The sequence below is a fragment of the Syngnathus acus genome, chromosome 13 (assembly GCF_901709675.1).
Source record: "Syngnathus acus chromosome 13, fSynAcu1.2, whole genome shotgun sequence".
In the NCBI taxonomy this organism is placed as follows: domain Eukaryota; kingdom Metazoa; phylum Chordata; class Actinopteri; order Syngnathiformes; family Syngnathidae; genus Syngnathus; species Syngnathus acus.
The window spans coordinates 6,715,274-6,733,470 of record NC_051098.1 but is presented as its reverse complement, the minus strand read 5'-3'; the positions used below and the strand labels follow the sequence as shown (position 1 = coordinate 6,733,470).

The 18,197-nt window shown below is 38.7% G+C and overlaps 1 protein-coding gene across 5 annotated transcripts in view; it reads left to right on the top strand.

Moving 5' to 3' along the window:
- Nucleotides 1–18,197, top strand: part of kcnab1a (potassium voltage-gated channel, shaker-related subfamily, beta member 1 a) — a 43,883-nt gene that overhangs the window by 23,899 nt on the left and 1,787 nt on the right. For 4 of the 5 annotated variants that reach the window (XM_037268707.1, XM_037268706.1, XM_037268705.1 and 1 more), the window contains 10 exons: nt 8,685–8,728; nt 12,853–12,890; nt 14,395–14,474; nt 14,722–14,766; nt 15,061–15,105; nt 15,183–15,226; nt 15,639–15,725; nt 17,291–17,376; nt 17,677–17,797; nt 17,873–17,967. In XM_037268707.1, the coding sequence (XP_037124602.1) occupies nt 8,685–8,728; nt 12,853–12,890; nt 14,395–14,474; nt 14,722–14,766; nt 15,061–15,105; nt 15,183–15,226; nt 15,639–15,725; nt 17,291–17,376; nt 17,677–17,797; nt 17,873–17,967 (685 nt within the window). Of the gene's footprint in view, nt 1–7,241; nt 8,122–8,684; nt 8,729–12,852; nt 12,891–14,394; nt 14,475–14,721; nt 14,767–15,060; nt 15,106–15,182; nt 15,227–15,638; nt 15,726–17,290; nt 17,377–17,676; nt 17,798–17,872; nt 17,968–18,197 lie in introns of those variants that run through there. The other variant, XM_037268709.1, reaches the window with a different exon arrangement.

The following is an 18,197-nucleotide window of genomic DNA, read 5'->3' as shown; positions in this document are numbered from 1 at the left end:
AATTGAAAAGTGTGCGATTGTAAAATACGTGTGGCATTAGATCCAGTGAGTGAAACAAGATGAGAGGAAGTGATTGAGAGCTGATAGATATATTCCATCATACTGTATGCCAGGGACCCCCTCAGGAAATTGTCAAATTCCACCAAGATTGATTTGCTCCGCTCCCTCTCCACTTTCTTCCCATCTGGTTATGTGTCAGCATTTAAGTAAATCTTTCCAATTAGAAATTTGACATTGGCGCACTGCTTTTGACATTAATGACACTTCTTTTAAACTCAGGGAATTCACTTGACTTCAGTGAATAGACTTAGAATCTATCGTGATGGGAAATGAAGCTTCAAATTTGCTTTATGAACCAGTTTTATTTTTTTTTTACTCCTCTAGATGACACTATTGGTTTAAAGAAAGGCATTTAAATTTCATTGAACTCCATGAAAATAAAATGAATGAATTTCCCCATTTAGGATCCATCCATCCATTTTATAAATGCTGATTCCGTTGAGGGCCGTGGGTAGCAGGAGCCTATCCCAGCTGATTATATTCTGGACATGTCAGCAGTCAATTGCAGGGCACATTTACAGACAAGCAATCATCACGTTGACCATCACACCCTGACCTACAAGTCAAGTCAGCAGTCAACCATTTGACGGTTCATCAGCAGAATGAATTAACAATTAATATTGAAAAATGATTGCTCTCTAGGATCACATCCTTGAATCCGCAGGAAACCAACTTCGGATTAGATTGCTCACTCACAATGTTGCCTCTTTTCTTCATGAACCTCTGAAAAGGTGAAGGGCCACCCTATGGGATCCTGTCATTTCATGAATTCAATTGCTGACTGGGGCCACTTAATCACTTTCGGTCAGACTACTTTTTAGTGTTTTAGAGGCTCTGTAAGTCTTGTTCTTTTGCTTCGTGCAGTTGAATCTGGCCTGATACATTCCCACAGCCACATCCTAACCTATTCTCTGGCACTAAAGGATGTTTTTCTTTTTTTTTATGTCAGAATACCATGTATCTTGATGAGTTTATCACAGAGACAAAATAGTGGATGCTAACCTGCATGTGGTGATATTGGGACATTAAATAAATAACATTTATTTCACCTTGATAGTTTGAACCTCCAACATCTGTTGCGCTTAATTGCCTTTCTATTTCTGGCCATCCCACTATTTTTCTCTGCCTCCAACACTTTTCTCAAGGGCCAAACATGTGATTAGTGTCGGATTCAATTGCATGACAACATAGTATCACATGTTGCCAACTCTAGCTTTATTGAACAAACCCCCTTCCTATTTCAAGCCCCCTTACTTGGGCTGTAATTACAGTTCCTTCCTAGCTTTATCCCTTCTCCTGCCTTGATCTTTGGACCCACGACAATGAGATAACGTATGTTGACAGACCTTTGGGATAAAAAAAAAAAGCAAGAAATGTCTAGAAAGACAAAGGAAATAAATAAGGCCCTGGAGATACTGATTATTTTTTTATTTCGTGACAAAAAAAGGGCTTCATTAAGTTGTAAGCACATTATTAAAGTGCTTGCATGGCCTCATTATGGCCGTAATCATGTCCATTCCGTGACAAACTAATGAGCACATTCGATCAACACCTGGAAAGCACATAAAGGAGGAATGAAGTATTTTCACTATGGTCACTTTTTGACTGCTCTTAACCCAAACATGAAGAGGTACTTTGGTCTGACAACATACTTTAAATTTAAAGTATGTCCTATTTTATTTATTGTATTGGCTTCGTTGCTTCTCAGATGATTGCACTCAAATGCACTGGATCTCTTTCGATTGTGCAGGTGTGCCTAAAGCTGAGGCTGAAGGAGCATACCTCAGTTCAAACAGGTCAAATCTAAAAGGCTGCAGTGGCTATAATAATGGCTGCTGCAGTGAGGTCACAGCCGAGTGAGCTAGAAAGCGATGTAGTGAATAATGCAGTGGTGTATGGTCAGTGTCTATATGAACTCATTAGTAGTTTGCATTCATTGCATGCAGCAGACCTCATTTTGATGAGAGCATCCAACGGCATCATTGATGGACTGGTGGAATTTTTAAACAGCATCATGATAGCTCAAGGCATTAGAGAGACCAAAGTATTGGCAGTTTGGGATACTGTGTGTTGTTTGCATTCACTACAAGGGAAATTTCAAGATTTTTGCAAAATGTGGAGTTGGGCTCTCTTTTGCAGCGACAGTATAAGCGTCCACATTTCTGTCAAGGCTTTGAAATGAGTGTCCTCTTTGCAATTGCCCAAACTGCCCTGTTTCAGAATCAAGTCTTAGGATCCACTCTGAGAAATACAGTAAAGAATAAGCGAAAGAAAAGGTTAATCATTAGTTGATTTAAAAAGTATAGATACAATTTGTAATACAGATGTGTTTATACCTGAGGGGTATTTCATTGCCACCAAGATTGTGTTAGGTATTGTTTTGATCACTGTAGCGTGTATACCCTAAATGTCAAATGCTAGCCACGGTATTGTAAATCCTAATGTTTTAAAAGAAGTGAGCGAGCTGTTACAAAAGCCCCAAATATATAGAAGAAGCTAGCGAGCTGTTACAAAAGCCCCAAGTATATAGAAGAAGACCGTGCATTTGAATATGCATTATGCAGATAGGAAAATGAGGCCAAGCACTTGCGGGAAAATACACGAGAAGACAAGACTTACTTTTTGCATATGATTGCAATGTATAGTCATAGACCTAATTGATAAGCATCACTAATTGATTCCCTCTAGAATACTTGGAATTACTGGTTGGTTCAGTGTATTCGTCTTCGAGCAATATGTGTGTGTGTGTGTGTGTGTGTGTGTACTATATATAAACAGCAATAACTAATTTCTAGAAAAATATTGTATTCATTCAGTGTGAGAAATTGATTATGTGACACGCACTACTCAATATCCACTATCAGACAATTGTTCTATGTGTGCCAATGTGCAGTATATAAAGGAGTAATGAAAATCCATCCAGCAATTCGGCTCATTAGCTCCTTGGGACTTATTGTGTCTCCATCATCCACACCAGTGGCCACAAAATGTGCTGGCTCTGACTTTTCTCCAATTCCCATGAGTAGATGTCACCGATGGCCTTATGAGAGAATGCACATGCTGGTGTTTTGCTCTATGTGGGACATGGGAATTTTTGTAAGCGTAAGCATTTGCCTTGGTAAATTTAACACGCTTTATTAATCTGTTTATATGTGAAAATTGAAAATATTTAATAGATAATGATTGAGAATATGTGCAAGCACAACATCGCTGTATCATCTGCGTATGTTAATTTTAATATTCCGTCTTCCTTGTGTTCTTTTCATCTGTACTATAACTGAATACTAATTGTTTCATTCTTTTCTTTTCTGTTTTGTTTATTGAGCAAAAGTAATAAAACACACAAATTGCAGTGAAAAAGCATTTTGGAGATGTAATGTGTAAGCCAAATGATGAAAAAAATATTATCAATTTGAATAATTGATTAGAAGCCAGGTCTCACTGTCTAATAGAACTTTGGGTCAAAATTGTTTTTCCAGCATGAATTAAATCACATGAATGGATGATGTCACATGCTTTTAGCTTTTGTCTTTTAACTGTGTCAGCTGTTTCTCTCCATTCGCTGACTACAAAATAAATGAATTCCTGCATAATGGCACAATTTAAATATTGAATTGTAAATAAAATATTAAATTCCATACAAGACAAAGATATAATAAATAGATTGCATTCAAACCGGATAGCACTAGTTTGCACGTCCGCCTCACAGTGCAGAGGTGGTGAGTTCGATTCCGGCTCTGGCCTTCCTGTGTGGAGTTTGACTGCTCGGATAGGCTTCAGCACACCTAGCGATCCTCGTGAGGATAAGCGGTTCGGAAGATCAACCTGCTGCAGATGAGTATTCATGTCATTCATGAGGCTGTTGCGATAGTAATATTTAAACGCAAAGTCCAAAGGAGCCGCACTATGTTTCACCATAATTGGATCTGACAGTGGAAGTAATATAACATGATAATTTATGTCATCCAGCAGATTGTCTGAACAGATGCTCACATACGTAGAAGTACAATCATTAATCTGCTTGAGTTCTGCAAAATGAAGACTTGTGGATGCTGGGTGGTAAAATAAAAACAACGCAGAAACAACAGTTGTTAAAATTGCATATAAATGTAACCACTGGTTGACAGCGCATTCTTGTTTTTGGCTGGTAAGAATTTGTTGTCTTTAAATTGCAAAATTTCAATCACTTTTTGGCACCATATAAGCCTTGATAATGTCACTATGTAAGAATATAAATTATATGGTGATTTGGAATACAATGTGTGTGTATATATTTTTTTATACAACACCCCATATTCATTGAAAGTTTAAGTGGTAACAAGAATTATTACCAGTGACACAGTGTTTCTACTGTTGAATTTTAAATAACGTGAAAGTGATTTATTACATTCTCACAGTGTTATACTCACTCTGTGTTCTGCTCCTCCGCATAGCCTCCGTTCATATTCCTTTCACTTTGAATTTCAATTGGATGTGTTCTCCTAAAAGTGATCCAAAAAGAACACTGAATTATATTATATTATACTTATGTGAATACCTTAGTAAAGGGTTGAAATGGGATTGGCGTTTTTTTTATTTTTCTTCCAATAAAGTAAACGTCACTTTTTTTCAGCCATCATGCACTTACTATATTTAATTTTTTTCATCAACTGTTAAAAATAAACAAATATATACAAATTGATATTTTGTATTTAACTATTTTATCACAAGTGTGTGCTAGTGTTAGTCACAGACTATCCAACTAAAAGACCTTTGGTCACCGAAGACGGGTACATTTCTTTTCCAACTGAACAGGAATAGAGCAAAAAAAAAAAAATGTAGCAACTCTAAACATGATCTGAACCATCCACATGATGACTGGCAATTATCTTCACCTATAATGTAACCTATTAGACTGAAAAACAGAGAAAACGCTGGACGAAAGACGACAGTGGCTGTAATTCTGGTCCGATTGAAAACAGTTGTGATGAAGCACAATCCAAGGCAAATGAATAAATAATGGCAAAACCTCAAAACCATGAAAGAAAGGGACAAATGTAACTCTCGAAGGAAAATTGCAGTTAAATACATGAGAGACCCTGGAAAATCAGGAGGATTGGCCAGTGTGTGCTGCTACCGCGTAGTCGGATTTATTCTGAATCCAAAGACAGAACAAAAGCAATATGTTAAGCGGATTAGGGAACTCTAGTGTAGACCACTGAGAAATATGCATCCTGGTGTGTCATAAAAAGGATATTTTATTTAAGCCTTGGTGGCAACAAGGCTGCGGTTAGCTCGGGGGAAGCAGCAGTCGAGCTGAGCAAACTCGATAATGAAACCACAGGGAGACACTGAGCCAAAAGAAAATCCAGAACCGGGGAGAGACGAGGGCAAGGCGACACGAGCCGCTCAGGGTGCTAAGTAAGGAAGAAAGGTTTACAAGGCTGGTTCGACGGCCTTGTGGAGAGGAAGTGGAAGGTCATTTGAGGGGTCTTGATAATTGGAGTCATGCAGCTGCTCTGGATTGAAGGGACATAATACATTACAGTCATCATAAACAAGCCCCTCAGATTCACAAGGCGACATTAAGTTACAAGCAAGAGTAAGAAACGTAACATTTTGGAGCATCACTCAAGTCTGTCTCCATTATAGAATGTTTTTGTCTGTTTTGTATTGGAAAACATACAAACAGGGCAACCAGACAGCATTACGGGGTGATGAAAAAAAAAGAGCAGCACACAACCTCCCACCCACTATGGTGCTCTCAGTGGTTTTATATTTTCAGCAGTTCATTCATCAATAAATGATGAACACGGTATGTTGCAGATGACTGCTTGTAAAATCTCTTGGAAGTTATCCAAGAAAGTCACTTGTATTCGATTCAGGGTTTTAATTAGACCTTAAGGCACACACCGATGCTAATACAGTATTTTTCACAGATATAATATGATGGGTTTATTCATTCAAAACATATCTGAGGGAAGATTTTCAGATTTGCAGGTCGTCAGTCGGTACCATCCATTTTTTTAATATTGCGTTTTATTGATAGCATCATCTTACATGTACACAATAAAAAATGGGAAATTTCCAGTATGTATCCTGTGATTGGTGGACGATCAGTCCCAGGAAAAAAAAATATTATTTGGATTTATTTCTTAAACACACAGTGAAGGTGGTGAACGAAAAAAGATTTTCTATGTCGTGATTGGTTTTCTTCCACAATTGTTTGTTAATGAAACTCTTTCTTTTCTTTTTTTATGAGCCTTAATTTTTTTTCCAAATCTCAGTGGTACTGTACGTAACTTCCTGCATCTGTGGCTCACAGCTCTTTGAAAGTAGTGGCTTACTGATGGTGAATACAACTGGGTCACAAAACAGCTGAACGGAGAGATTCTTACAAAGTGTTTATTTATTGAGGTCTAATCCCAGGATGCATATGGAGCTGACTCAACATGCATTTAAATGAGGGCCAATTCATTTGGCTCAAGAATGATGCCCACTTTGATTCTGGTCATTTAATTGGATGTCGTGGGCTGTCCACACACAAAATAACACACCGTCTTTTCATATTCCGGTCTGTCAATTTCTTCAGTTGTTATAGTATGATTAATGTTTCCTTTCTTCTGTCCTGGACAAAAAGTAAGTCTCCAACTTCCCACTGCATCACTGCTTCTTTTAATTACTGAATGATGCCTGTTGTCAAACGCACGCATGCTTTATTTCATCTGTGGCTGGTGCAATTAATCATTGTCACAAACACTTTTGTTTTGTCACCTCTGCATTTCCTTTTATTTCTAAATCTAGCTACATCAAGCCTGCACGATATTGACAGCCTGTATGACAGCCGGAACTTTGTGATAGTTAAAAGAGCTTTTAAGGTTGTCATCCGCAGTGCACTCAATTGAAATGAATGATGTTGGATTTTGTTTGGAGTAACTCATTACACAGTCAATGAACAATAGAGCAATAACATACACCCAATCAGCAAAGTATTGGTAATTTACCTCAGATGTTTCTTTTTTATTCTCATATGAATGAAGTATACTGTATGACTTTGGCCAATTGACAGAACTATGATCTCATTTGTGGTGCAATTGGAATTATGATGGTTATGATATTAATACATTTTCTGTGATGATTCACAAAATGTCCACTATTTGTCCGTCAACCTTTATTGTTCATTTACATGGCACTGTATTCAAATGTCAGAAGACGTAACATGATGCATATGGACTTAGTGGTTTGACCGATTGCAGTTTAAGTTAATTGGAATTATCATCCAACGTTATTTTGCTATGAAGCTGGGGAGTAAACCATGCATCAAAAAAAGTGAGGGGGAGAATCTCCTTCACTTGCAATAAGAGACAAATCGCATCACGGCAGGGATATAGAGAAAGTCATTACTGTCTATCATGTAGCAAATGAAGACGTGTTTAGGTAAAGATGAATAGCTTCATTGACAAGGGAGGCTTGTTATGCTAGATCTGTTTGGAAAAGCGATTACAGGGGTTTAAAATTTCAATAAATATTTGATGGCCCAGGATGGCTGCCCACTGTGCGTGCGTGAGTGTACATGTGGTGCACTAAGCGGAGGTGGTGTTTGCAAGAGCCTTTTGAGACACATTACAAATAATGACGGCAATGCATCTTACAAGTGGGGAATCTTATTTTCTTCTACCCCGTCTTTATCTGCATCTCCTCATTGGTCATTTGCTTCAGCGCTGTCATTCTTCCAATCCTCATCTCACCTCTCCTGCTCATGTAGGCTTACTGAACCAATTAGATGACCCAAGAAAACTTAAAAAAAGTTGGAGCACCTCTAATGATTCCTCAAAGGTCAAGCAAAATCCCTTCTGTTGCTAGTTGTCTTCTGAATTGTTTACCCCTTCAATAGCAAATTTCTCACTGAGATTGCGTAATTGAATGGTGAATAATTGCCTTCATGATTATATTAACTTTCTGGACTATCACCCTCTTTGGGTTTGATGAACAATCATTTTCAACTATCACGGGAGTGAGACAGCCACTAACACCGGACAAAAGTACTTGTAGACTGCTGGAGTCGATACAAAATCTCATTAGGTAGGTCACACGGGGATGGGTTAAATGCAGAGGACGAATTTCACCACACCCAGGTGTGTGTGTGACGATCATTGGGACTTTAATCTTTAATCTTAATCTTTAATCTTAGCTACAAGAGACGTGTTGGGCTGTCATGATGTAAATCCATGCGTATCAACGTCAGGATGCGATGGGATTAAACCCACAAATACTGTTTTGCCGCTGGTGTGAAGAACTGTCTTGTGGGGATCTAGTGCATCATCAAAAATTGATTACCGTAGGATGGTTTCATTCGGATGTCCAATTAAGCATTCCGATATGAAATGGCAGTGAAGTCATGTCTGTAATAAATCACTTCAGTGATTTTGACAGGCGAGTGAAAATGGGAGATTGGTGAAAACTCCAATTATTTTGCTGACAGGTAAACAGTTGCTCATTGCAGATGTGATGTTGTCTGATGACGTGAGCCTAATGAAAATCTCGGAATATTGGATTGACAGATATTTCTTTCGTTGTGAAACGGTGTGAATGCAAATGTGTTTTAAAGTACCACTGAGTTAAGTAGTTTTCTTCTGTGATTACAGAAACCTTGGAAAATCAGGACTAAGGGTGTCATGCCTAGGACTTGGTAAGTAAATTTCACCTTGCCCTTGTCTCATTCAGTGAATCAAATCATTAAAAATGTTCATTTTGTGAATAAAGAGCTGTAGACTTTCAAAGTCAACTAGGATGAACAAAAATGGAAATGCATAGCAGATTAAGATTATCTAGCGAGGTCCTTCTCTTTGGAATAAGTGTCCCATATCGACCACTACCTTTAACAAAAAAAGAAAATCCAAATCCATTGGCCATTATGAGTGTGACAGCTACCTTGCTTTTGACTTGTTTGCTTCACATTAGTCGAAGTGGTCTGCTTCAATTTGATGGAGCTGCGCAGTACAGAAAAGGTCAACCGAATGGCAGCTGTCTGTCACACGTTGCGCCTTGGCTGGGCACGATGATGACAGGGCGAGACGGGCTATAGAGAAAAGATGTTGTCGAGATCAGACCGGATGTGTATATGTACTTGATTTTAAAAATACACAATGGGACTTGTTGCTAGAGGGATAGCCAGTATCTTTTCTGCGTCCTGTCAGGGTGCCCTTGTACGAGGCACTAAACGCCCCCAAACTGCTTAAGGGAACAACACAGTCAAGTTGCCCTTCACACTGGCATCTTTCCCCTGAGTGCATGCCTGTTGGATGTTTTTTGTGCACACTGCATGCATGATTTTCAACAAAAAGACAACACTGTAAAAAAAAGAAAAAAAAGAAATTAGAGTCGTGCCTCCAACATCGAACGCTCCAAAAGTCATTTTACACCTATTGTTTAAAACATTAATAGTTTTTTTTAAATGATTTTGATCATATATAAACAATGAATAAAATGTTTTTCTTTACTTTATATGCAAAGGGGGATTTTCAATTCAATTCAATTTAATTTTCTTTGAATCTTTATCCAATTTTTCAAAGCAAGCAACTCAAAAGTTCAGCATCAGCTTTTCAGATGAGCACAGTACTGTATGCCTCTTTTTCCCTGTTGGCATTCTGTAGCTCACTTCTTTTTATTAAATTTTAATTTAGTCTCTAATTGCATAATGTGAGCCATTCAAGGCTATTAAGATTTCCCAGACAATGAAAAGAACTTATACCACATCCAGCATGAAATGAATTCATTTGTCAAATAGAAGCAACTTCCTTAGTCCCAATAAAACTGCTCCCAATTTAAATGAAACTGAAGTTATTATTTTCAACTAGCGATTGGCCTGGAGTGTCGGATGGTGTTGTTGACAATATGAGGTGATTTGTGTGATCAATCCAAACTTTTCATGCATCTATTCTTTCAAAGCAATTCAGAACGGCCACTATATAAGTTTTGAGCTGCTTTACCGCGATGTCAACAGATGCTAATTGGTTGTGGACTGCGCACATCCAAACACACACAGAGACACGAATTCATAATCAGCATTATCAGGACCATCAGCACTTGTACACGAGCTCATTATTTTTTTCCAATTATGATGCCTACTTGTCACAGAGGAAGGAGGGCTTTAATTAATGCGTGCCATCGACTGATGAATGCTTGCAATATTTTGCCCTGGATGAAAACTCCTACAGTGCAAAAAGGCAGTGAGAGGACGGATGGGTGCTGTGGAGGACAAGTTACTGCAGCTTTTCATCCTCTAATGGACCCTCTCACTCACTGAGCGTGTCAAATTTTCACCTCCCCAAGTTCTTCCCTTTCACGCTCTCGTTTCTGAAGACGCTGACTGGCAAGGTTCGTCTGTAAAATCCAATGAGACTCATTTTACTTCATTAAGCTTAAGTAGGAAATGATATTAGCAACAGCTCCCAGTATGATGGTGTCTAATTATAAAGTAGTTCAAAGTACAACAAAAGTTCTAAACCAAAATAAATGAGATGTCCTGTGAATGTATAATAAGCATAAAGGCCATAATGAATTCATTTGTACTGTTATTTTATAATCCCTGGGTTTATATAACCAAAAAGTCACTGACGTGAGTTGTGAAGTTGAATTTTCAGCCAAAGTGTAACATTATTTTTAACTGGAGTTATGCTGTTTATGTTGCTCTCTCCGCCCACTGAAAGCAGCAGTTGCAATGTAGACAAGACAGAAAAAAAACATAACAGTAGTCAAAAGGTGATTCAAATTTTGTTCTGAAAAAGTCAATAAAAATTGAAGAGGCAGTGCAGTAGACGGCCCCAAAAATAGATCCAAAGGTTGTTGTGTTTGTGTTGTGCTGATGCATTCCTTGTTTAGTCTGTTTAAGAATTTGGCATTTGCGATTTGCGAGTATCGTTTCACCCATGGAGATCTGAGGCTTCAATCCTCAGGGAACAAGCTACCACTTCCGGTTTCTGTTTTGTGACTATAACTTGCTCGAATCAGGTGTAAATTTTAAACCTGCTTTCTGACTTTCAATCCTCTCGGTTTCAGGAGCAAGCCTCTCAAAGTTATCCGATTTACAGTTGTTGCATAGCAACCTTACGTACATCCACCGGCGCAGAGAAAAAGAAATGTTTGACGTTCACGGGGATTCAATTTCCATCAAAGAGCCAAAACTCTGCTGATCCCTGATGTGCGCTGGCCTTGACACTCGAGCTCTGCAGGGTTTTCATCCCACACTGAGCCTCCCACTCAGACACAAAACACCAACTGGACATCCGTAGCAGTAATTACAATTCTGCCACACTGGAAATAGCTTTAAGGGCTGACTGAAAAAACTCACGCTTGCAGAGAGATGTTCAAAACACACTTTTCACAGGTGAGTGGGAAATGTAGACAAGAAATATTGACTGCAAAGACACTCCACTGTGCAATCACATAATGGCTGTGGACATACAATAGCTGAGACTGTCGTGAAGTTTCCATGGTTACGGACCTCAACAATTTCTCAAATCAACCCCCATCACCACATGTCGAAAACAGCAGGATTTGCTTTGCGTTCCACAACACATCCAAGGGAATTATCTGTAAGTGAGACTAAATCACAGCTCAGAGGAGCTTTTCCAATCCAAATGTGTGGCCTAATGGCTTCTGTTGTCATAAAGTTGAGCATTCAAGATTCAAGAGTTTTTATTCGCCATGTTTGAGCGTGCCAAACAAGGAATTTGACTTTGGTAAATCACAGCCTCTGTTCAACATTTAGGTGACTAACAAAACTCAGGACATGTGCTTAACTGCCTTTTTACTAGGCCTTGTTCATCCCTCGATGACAGTGGAGCAGCACAAGTCAACAGTGGACATATAAGAGTTGTTATGTGTGGGAGTGTGAAAGGAAACATTGCTACATGGTGAGATTGTGTTGTTATTTTCTTGTCCTCATTGGTCGCAGAGGAGCTGGAAGCTTCACCAGATGACTCTGGGTGAGAGGTTGCTCACATCGTACAACATGTTTTCTTCCCTAAGGCACGATTGAGTCTAATGAATTCTGCTTAGGAACAAAACCCGCAACTGGGAGAAAATAGAGTTTGCTTATTAGCTAAACGTGTAGTTGCATAATGAATCACCAAGTATGCTGTTTGTGTGTGAAGCAAATAAATAAATAAACAAATGGTTCTGAGAAAAAAGAAACATTTGTTGGTTCAGCATTTTCTTCCTGAAAATGAACAAAAGGAAAAGTACATAAAATAGGATGGCGGCAGGTCACCTCTCCAAGAAGTTTCAGACTTGCTTCTTTATCTGTTTTCAAGCAAATCTTACAATCCCCTGAGCAACATTAAAAGCCATGCAGCATTTGAAAGTTTGAAGCAGACACAAATTTGCATTCCTGTCGCAGACAATTTTGTGGCAATGTAAATTCCTGGATTGCTGCAACAGTTTTGAATGGGAAGCGTTTTCACTCACATCAGAGCTATATTAATAATTCAGTGAGGGGATTTGCTGAGGAGTTTCTCAGCTTGTGGTGTCTTAACCTTTTGCATGTCATCAGCATTGTTTATGTTCTAATCAGCAGCGCGTATTACACACGCTGCAAGATACGGGAACACCCGCTCACTCACATATGCATCACTATTATAAAGCGCTAACAGGCAGTTACACTATTAATCATTCATAAAATGATACATTGTTTCTCTTGGGGACATGACAGCCTTGATAGTTTACACTCGTGTCACAATTTACAAAATGACGCATGTCACAAAATGTTATTTAAAGTCTAATTGCAATTGTCACTTTCTGTTTTTTCGCCAGGAACATGGGTGACGTTTGGGGCTCAGATAACAGATGAGGTATGATGCTATTTTTTTCCCTATCTAATCTTTCATGCTTTTATTAAAGAAGAAAACTACGAGGTGACCGCTTGTGTTGCGGCATCTCTCGCACAATGCAAGAGACACACAAACAGTACATTTATGTAACTATATTATTTGTCTTACCCTAAAGACTGAAGTGCAATGGAGTCACATGTCTTCCTCCCAGCCATTATTCCCCAGTTCAATGTCACTGGTGACATCCTGTCTCTTTCACAGTTTGAATTCTAACCAGGTTATGGAAATTGTATATGCACCGTCCGAGCCCACCGCTGGATAATCTTTGCGAACTATCCAACAATTAGTCCTTTGCTGGGTCAAAGTACTAACATTTGTCTTGATTACCATTATGTGTGTATCCTTCTTAGGAACACCCCTTCTTTTATTTATGTTGACATCAACAGATCTTCACTATGCCTGATTAGGCACAACCACACAAGCATTGTTAGACAATACCTGCTGGCAACGTTTTACTGTGATAAATGATCACTGGCTCAACATGGTGGACTTTATTGTTGCCCTTTAATTAAAGACAATTTGTTTCTCTGTTTATAGTAAAGCACTTGGTCAGCAGATGCACAATCAGGATTAAGCCCCGCTATAATGTATCATGGTGATATCTGCAAAACAAAGGCTTGTCTAACAGATGGCTAGTCTTAAAGACATCACTGAGCGCGTTTGCATCATTAAATAATGAATGTGATTTTCTTTACTCCTCCATGGGCAGCAGAACCAGCAGCAGCAATCACAGATGATAGTTTAGACAAATGATAAGTTGGAAATTGGAATTGTTAACTGTGTAGTCATGAAGCTGCCATGTGGGAGGTTTGAGTAGCCTTTTTTTATGTCAACCAAGAAAATGTATTCTGGTTTTCCTCACTGGATGATGCATATCTTCCATTCAAGTGTTCCCACACCACCTGAGAATAAACAGCAGCAACAACCTAAACACAAAATCTCTCCACAAGTAGCTCTGCAAACTCACAGTGACTCTCGAGTGATGAGTCAGTATACGAGGTGTGTCAGAACTTGTTAAAAATCATTACCACCCGTTTTTATGCATTTGTCATGTTTTCATCTTTCATCATAAACACATTTAATGGGAAGCTATTGACTTTTACTGCTGATCCATTTGGCCTGCAGCAAAAACGCTCCACAAGTATGTACACAAAGAATATTTACTGCAAACGTTTGGTGGAAGCCTTCATCAATTACATATGACAGTAAGATTGAACTTAAAGTAGAAAATGCAGTTATTGCTGCATTGCTACTTGAGCAGAAGGAAAAGTTCCATTTTTTTTATTACTGGGAAGACAAAATTGTATCAAAACCACAATTGCTTTTATTGTTTGTCAGTATTTTGCATTCAAATATGAAGGTGGCATTTTCTTCCTCAGTGTGAAAAATCTATTTGGGTACATATTTAATTTATCTTATTGTGGAATTGAGCTTTTCGTCCTCACGGTTCAACTTATGTTGCCAGGTTGCAGAGCAGCTGATGACCATCGCCTACGAGAACGGGGTCAATCTGTTTGACACAGCTGAAGTCTATGCGGGCGGCAGGTGGGTGTTGTTCCAACTTCTCGAGTTTTCCCCACTTATGCTTCAACTCACATGTAAGGAGTATTCGATAGATGTCAACGGGTATTGAATTTTTCTTCAGACTTTGTGCTGCTTTCAATTTACAACAGCTCAAACATACAAAGTACATATCATTAGGACAAATCCAAAATCGACATGTGTATTACTCGTAAAAGTACATGAACTAAATCGAAATATAGTTCTAGTTTTTTTTCATTCTGCCTTGCAGGGCCGAAGTGATTCTTGGAACCATTATCAAGAAGAAATGCTGGAGGTAATGACAGTATTTTAATTTCTGAACACAATCCATCTTAGTATTGTGACTTGGAAAAAAAAATCAAGAACAAACAGTCTGTGAATGTAATAAGGAGGACAAGAAAGCCAAAGCAATTAAACTTAAACTGTGACTGTAGACAGCAAAACATTTGATTTGAAGACTAGAATAATAATTTCGAGACAGACAGAGAGATGCTGTATCGATCTTGAAACTTATTTACCACTGAGCTTAAAATCAATACAGCAAGCATCTTTCCAGGTTCCTTTTATTTTCTGTTTTGCTATTTTGTAGGAGATCCAGCTTGGTCATTACAACCAAACTTTACTGGGGAGGAAAGTAAGTGAGGAGTTCTATGCTGCAATTTCTTTCCGCCATGTTGGAAAATTTTGCAAATCTTTTTTTTTTTTCATCAGAGCAGAGACAGAGAGAGGCCTGTCTAGAAAGCACATTATTGAAGGTATGGCTCAAGCATTACAACTTGTTGATCTTTTTGCTTTTATTAATCTAAATCAGGGGTGTCAAACTCATTTTTTTCACGGGCCGCATTGTAGTCATAGCTTCTTATAGTCATAGCCCTTATGACTGTCAACCCAAATAAATGTATGAGCACCTCATATTATATACAGTAAAAGCTACAAAACAAACTGACAAATAACTCGTTTTCAAATGAGACGAGTAAAAACTGGTCAAATATAAAAAAAGAAAGATATTAAAAGTGAAGACAATTTGCAATTCTAGTAATGACACATGAATTTGATGCACAATTTGTCTTTCCGGGCCACATAAAATGATGTGGCGGACCGTATCTGGCCCCCGGGCCTTGAGTTTGACACCTGTGATCTAAATGAACCCTCACGTGTGCTCCCCAGGTCTGAAAGGCTCGCTACAGAGGATGCAGTTGGAGTACGTCGATGTCGTTTTTGCCAACCGCCCTGACACCAACACGCCAATGGAAGGTGAGGCAGTAACCACACTAGGGTCCTATGAAATTGCAATCACGTCAACATGTCCATTACTTAGAGTGTAATATCAACTTCTACTGTTCTGGGAGGTGTTTCTACAAAATTTTAGAGTCAAGGATAACAATCTCCGTTTAAGTTCACTCTACAGTTGCGCGATAGAGTTCTGGGTTCTGTTAGGTGGGGGAGTAGCTCACCTCTAAGTTCTTGAGCTTTAGGTTAGAGTCCCGCTGTGGACAAAAATATGGCAACTGGTTGTTAGACAGACACTTGTTTGCTACTGTCAAGGTGCCCTTGGCGACCGGCCATCTGCCCCCCCCAGCTTAAGTGGCGCTGCACTCTGTGTACCCATTTCACGCTGGCATCTCTTTTTGCATGCCTGAGTGTATTTGATTTGGTTCGCTGTCAGCTCAGTGCATGTTGAGTTTCCCTCTAAGGATTTTTTCGGGAGAATTTCAATATATTTTGAATTCAATCAAAAACTACTACACCAAAGTCATCCTAACGTCTCTTTATGAAGCTTACCTTGCTCATGGGGTACTTTGTCTCAAATGTTTAGAGGTATACAACAATTCTAATTTCCATACAGTGAGGAAGCACTGATACTTCATTTATTTCTTTTGTAGAATTAAACCTTTGCTCCATTTTCTAAAGTTTTCTCCATGTGTTTTGCTTAAATACAACCCTGCACTTACCTTCTGTAGAAACAGGAAAATAAGTGTGATGCTATCCATGAGGGAGATTGCGGTGCAATTAGAGTGATGCCGGCTTGATGATGAATGGCCTTAATGACAGTCCCGAGTCAGAGTTTTTGTTGGCTCATGCTGTCAGCACAGTTTGAGGCTAATTGCATCATTAGAGCTGCGGTAAGCTTGAACATAAGCCTCTCAACGTGAGATTGTTAGGATGGTGGATTGGGATTGGTAACGAGTTGTCAGAAAACTACATTGAAAAATGCAACCGTGCATTGTGTGCTATCCCGTCTGGATTCATTTGTTGTTTACTTAACATTTTTGGAGAGAATACATTGGTAGACACTTTACGCAGTCCCACTCACAATTCCTTTTGTGAGGCCAAGATTGAAGATATTTATTGTAGCTCTGGACCATAATGTAATACGGCCATAACAAAAACCATGATAAAACACATACTGCATGAAATACTGTAACTAAACTAAATTATTTCTCCTTAGCAAAAATCAATCTGTTGGAAATGTTTTAAACCCATCAGCAAAAAATGATCTGACTAAAACACAAACAGCAAATTTTATTTTTTTTACTGCCTACACATCAGAAAGAATATACTTTCGAACCAAAGATATTGGTGAAAACCTTTTTTTTTAATACAAGAAAATCTTCCTAGAGCAATATATTTTTCTTGAATCTGTGAAAAAGTCATCAGTGATTAATTCATACTGAAATTTGGCATTAGGACATGTTTGAAAGGATTTAAAGTGCCACCTAAATCCTTTTGATGTTTACGGTATTTACACAAAAAAACACACGTTTCAAAATACTATCCCACTCACTGCAGCCAACTAACAGTTTGCTCTTATCTGACAGAGATCGTCCGGGCCATGACCTATGTGATCAACCAAGGCATGGCAATGTACTGGGGAACATCTCGATGGACGGCCATGGAGATCATGGTATAAAAAAACAATTTACTCTACATTTGCAATGGAACATTTTGTAATAAATAGCCATTGGTGACCAAAATTAGAATTGATTCTACTAAATTAGAACAAGTAACAAATATTAATTTGTTGACATATGAATTAGTGGATGATTGACACCATTTGATCAGCCCTCTCTAATCCATCTTCCCTCTCTTTAAATCCGTCCCATCACTTGCTTCTTTCCCCCTTTCCTGTCTTCTATAGTGACAAAGAAACAGACTAATGAGTCCATCCGTCTTCCCAATTCTTACTGCGTCTTTCTTCTTGCAGGAGGCGTACTCAGTGGCAAGACAGTTTAATCTGATCCCTCCGGTGTGTGAGCAGGCCGAGTACCATCTCTTCCAGAGGGAGAAAGTTGAAGTGCAACTGCCTGAACTTTATCACAAGATAGGCAAGGACTCTTCACTGTCATCCTGTCATATTTTCACAGTTCTTATGTTAACGTGCCTCTTGTCTATGGCTGCAGGAGTCGGAGCGATGACTTGGTCACCGCTAGCGTGTGGCATCATCACAGGGAAATATGAGAATGGTATTCCTGAATCTTCCAGGGCTTCCATGAAGGTATGCACACTAATTGGATTTTTGTGAGTTTTTTCTCCTGGTTCTTCCACAATGTTAGGTTAATTGAAGATGGATGAAATTTGGAGTGGGTTTAAAAAATATAAATTTCAAATGAAACGAAGAAAAGTTGAACCAATCAACCTTACTTTTTATGATAAATTATTTCAGAAAATTTATGAAAATGTATTTGAATGAAAAAGTCCCTCTGCCTTTTGTTTTCCCACTTTCTC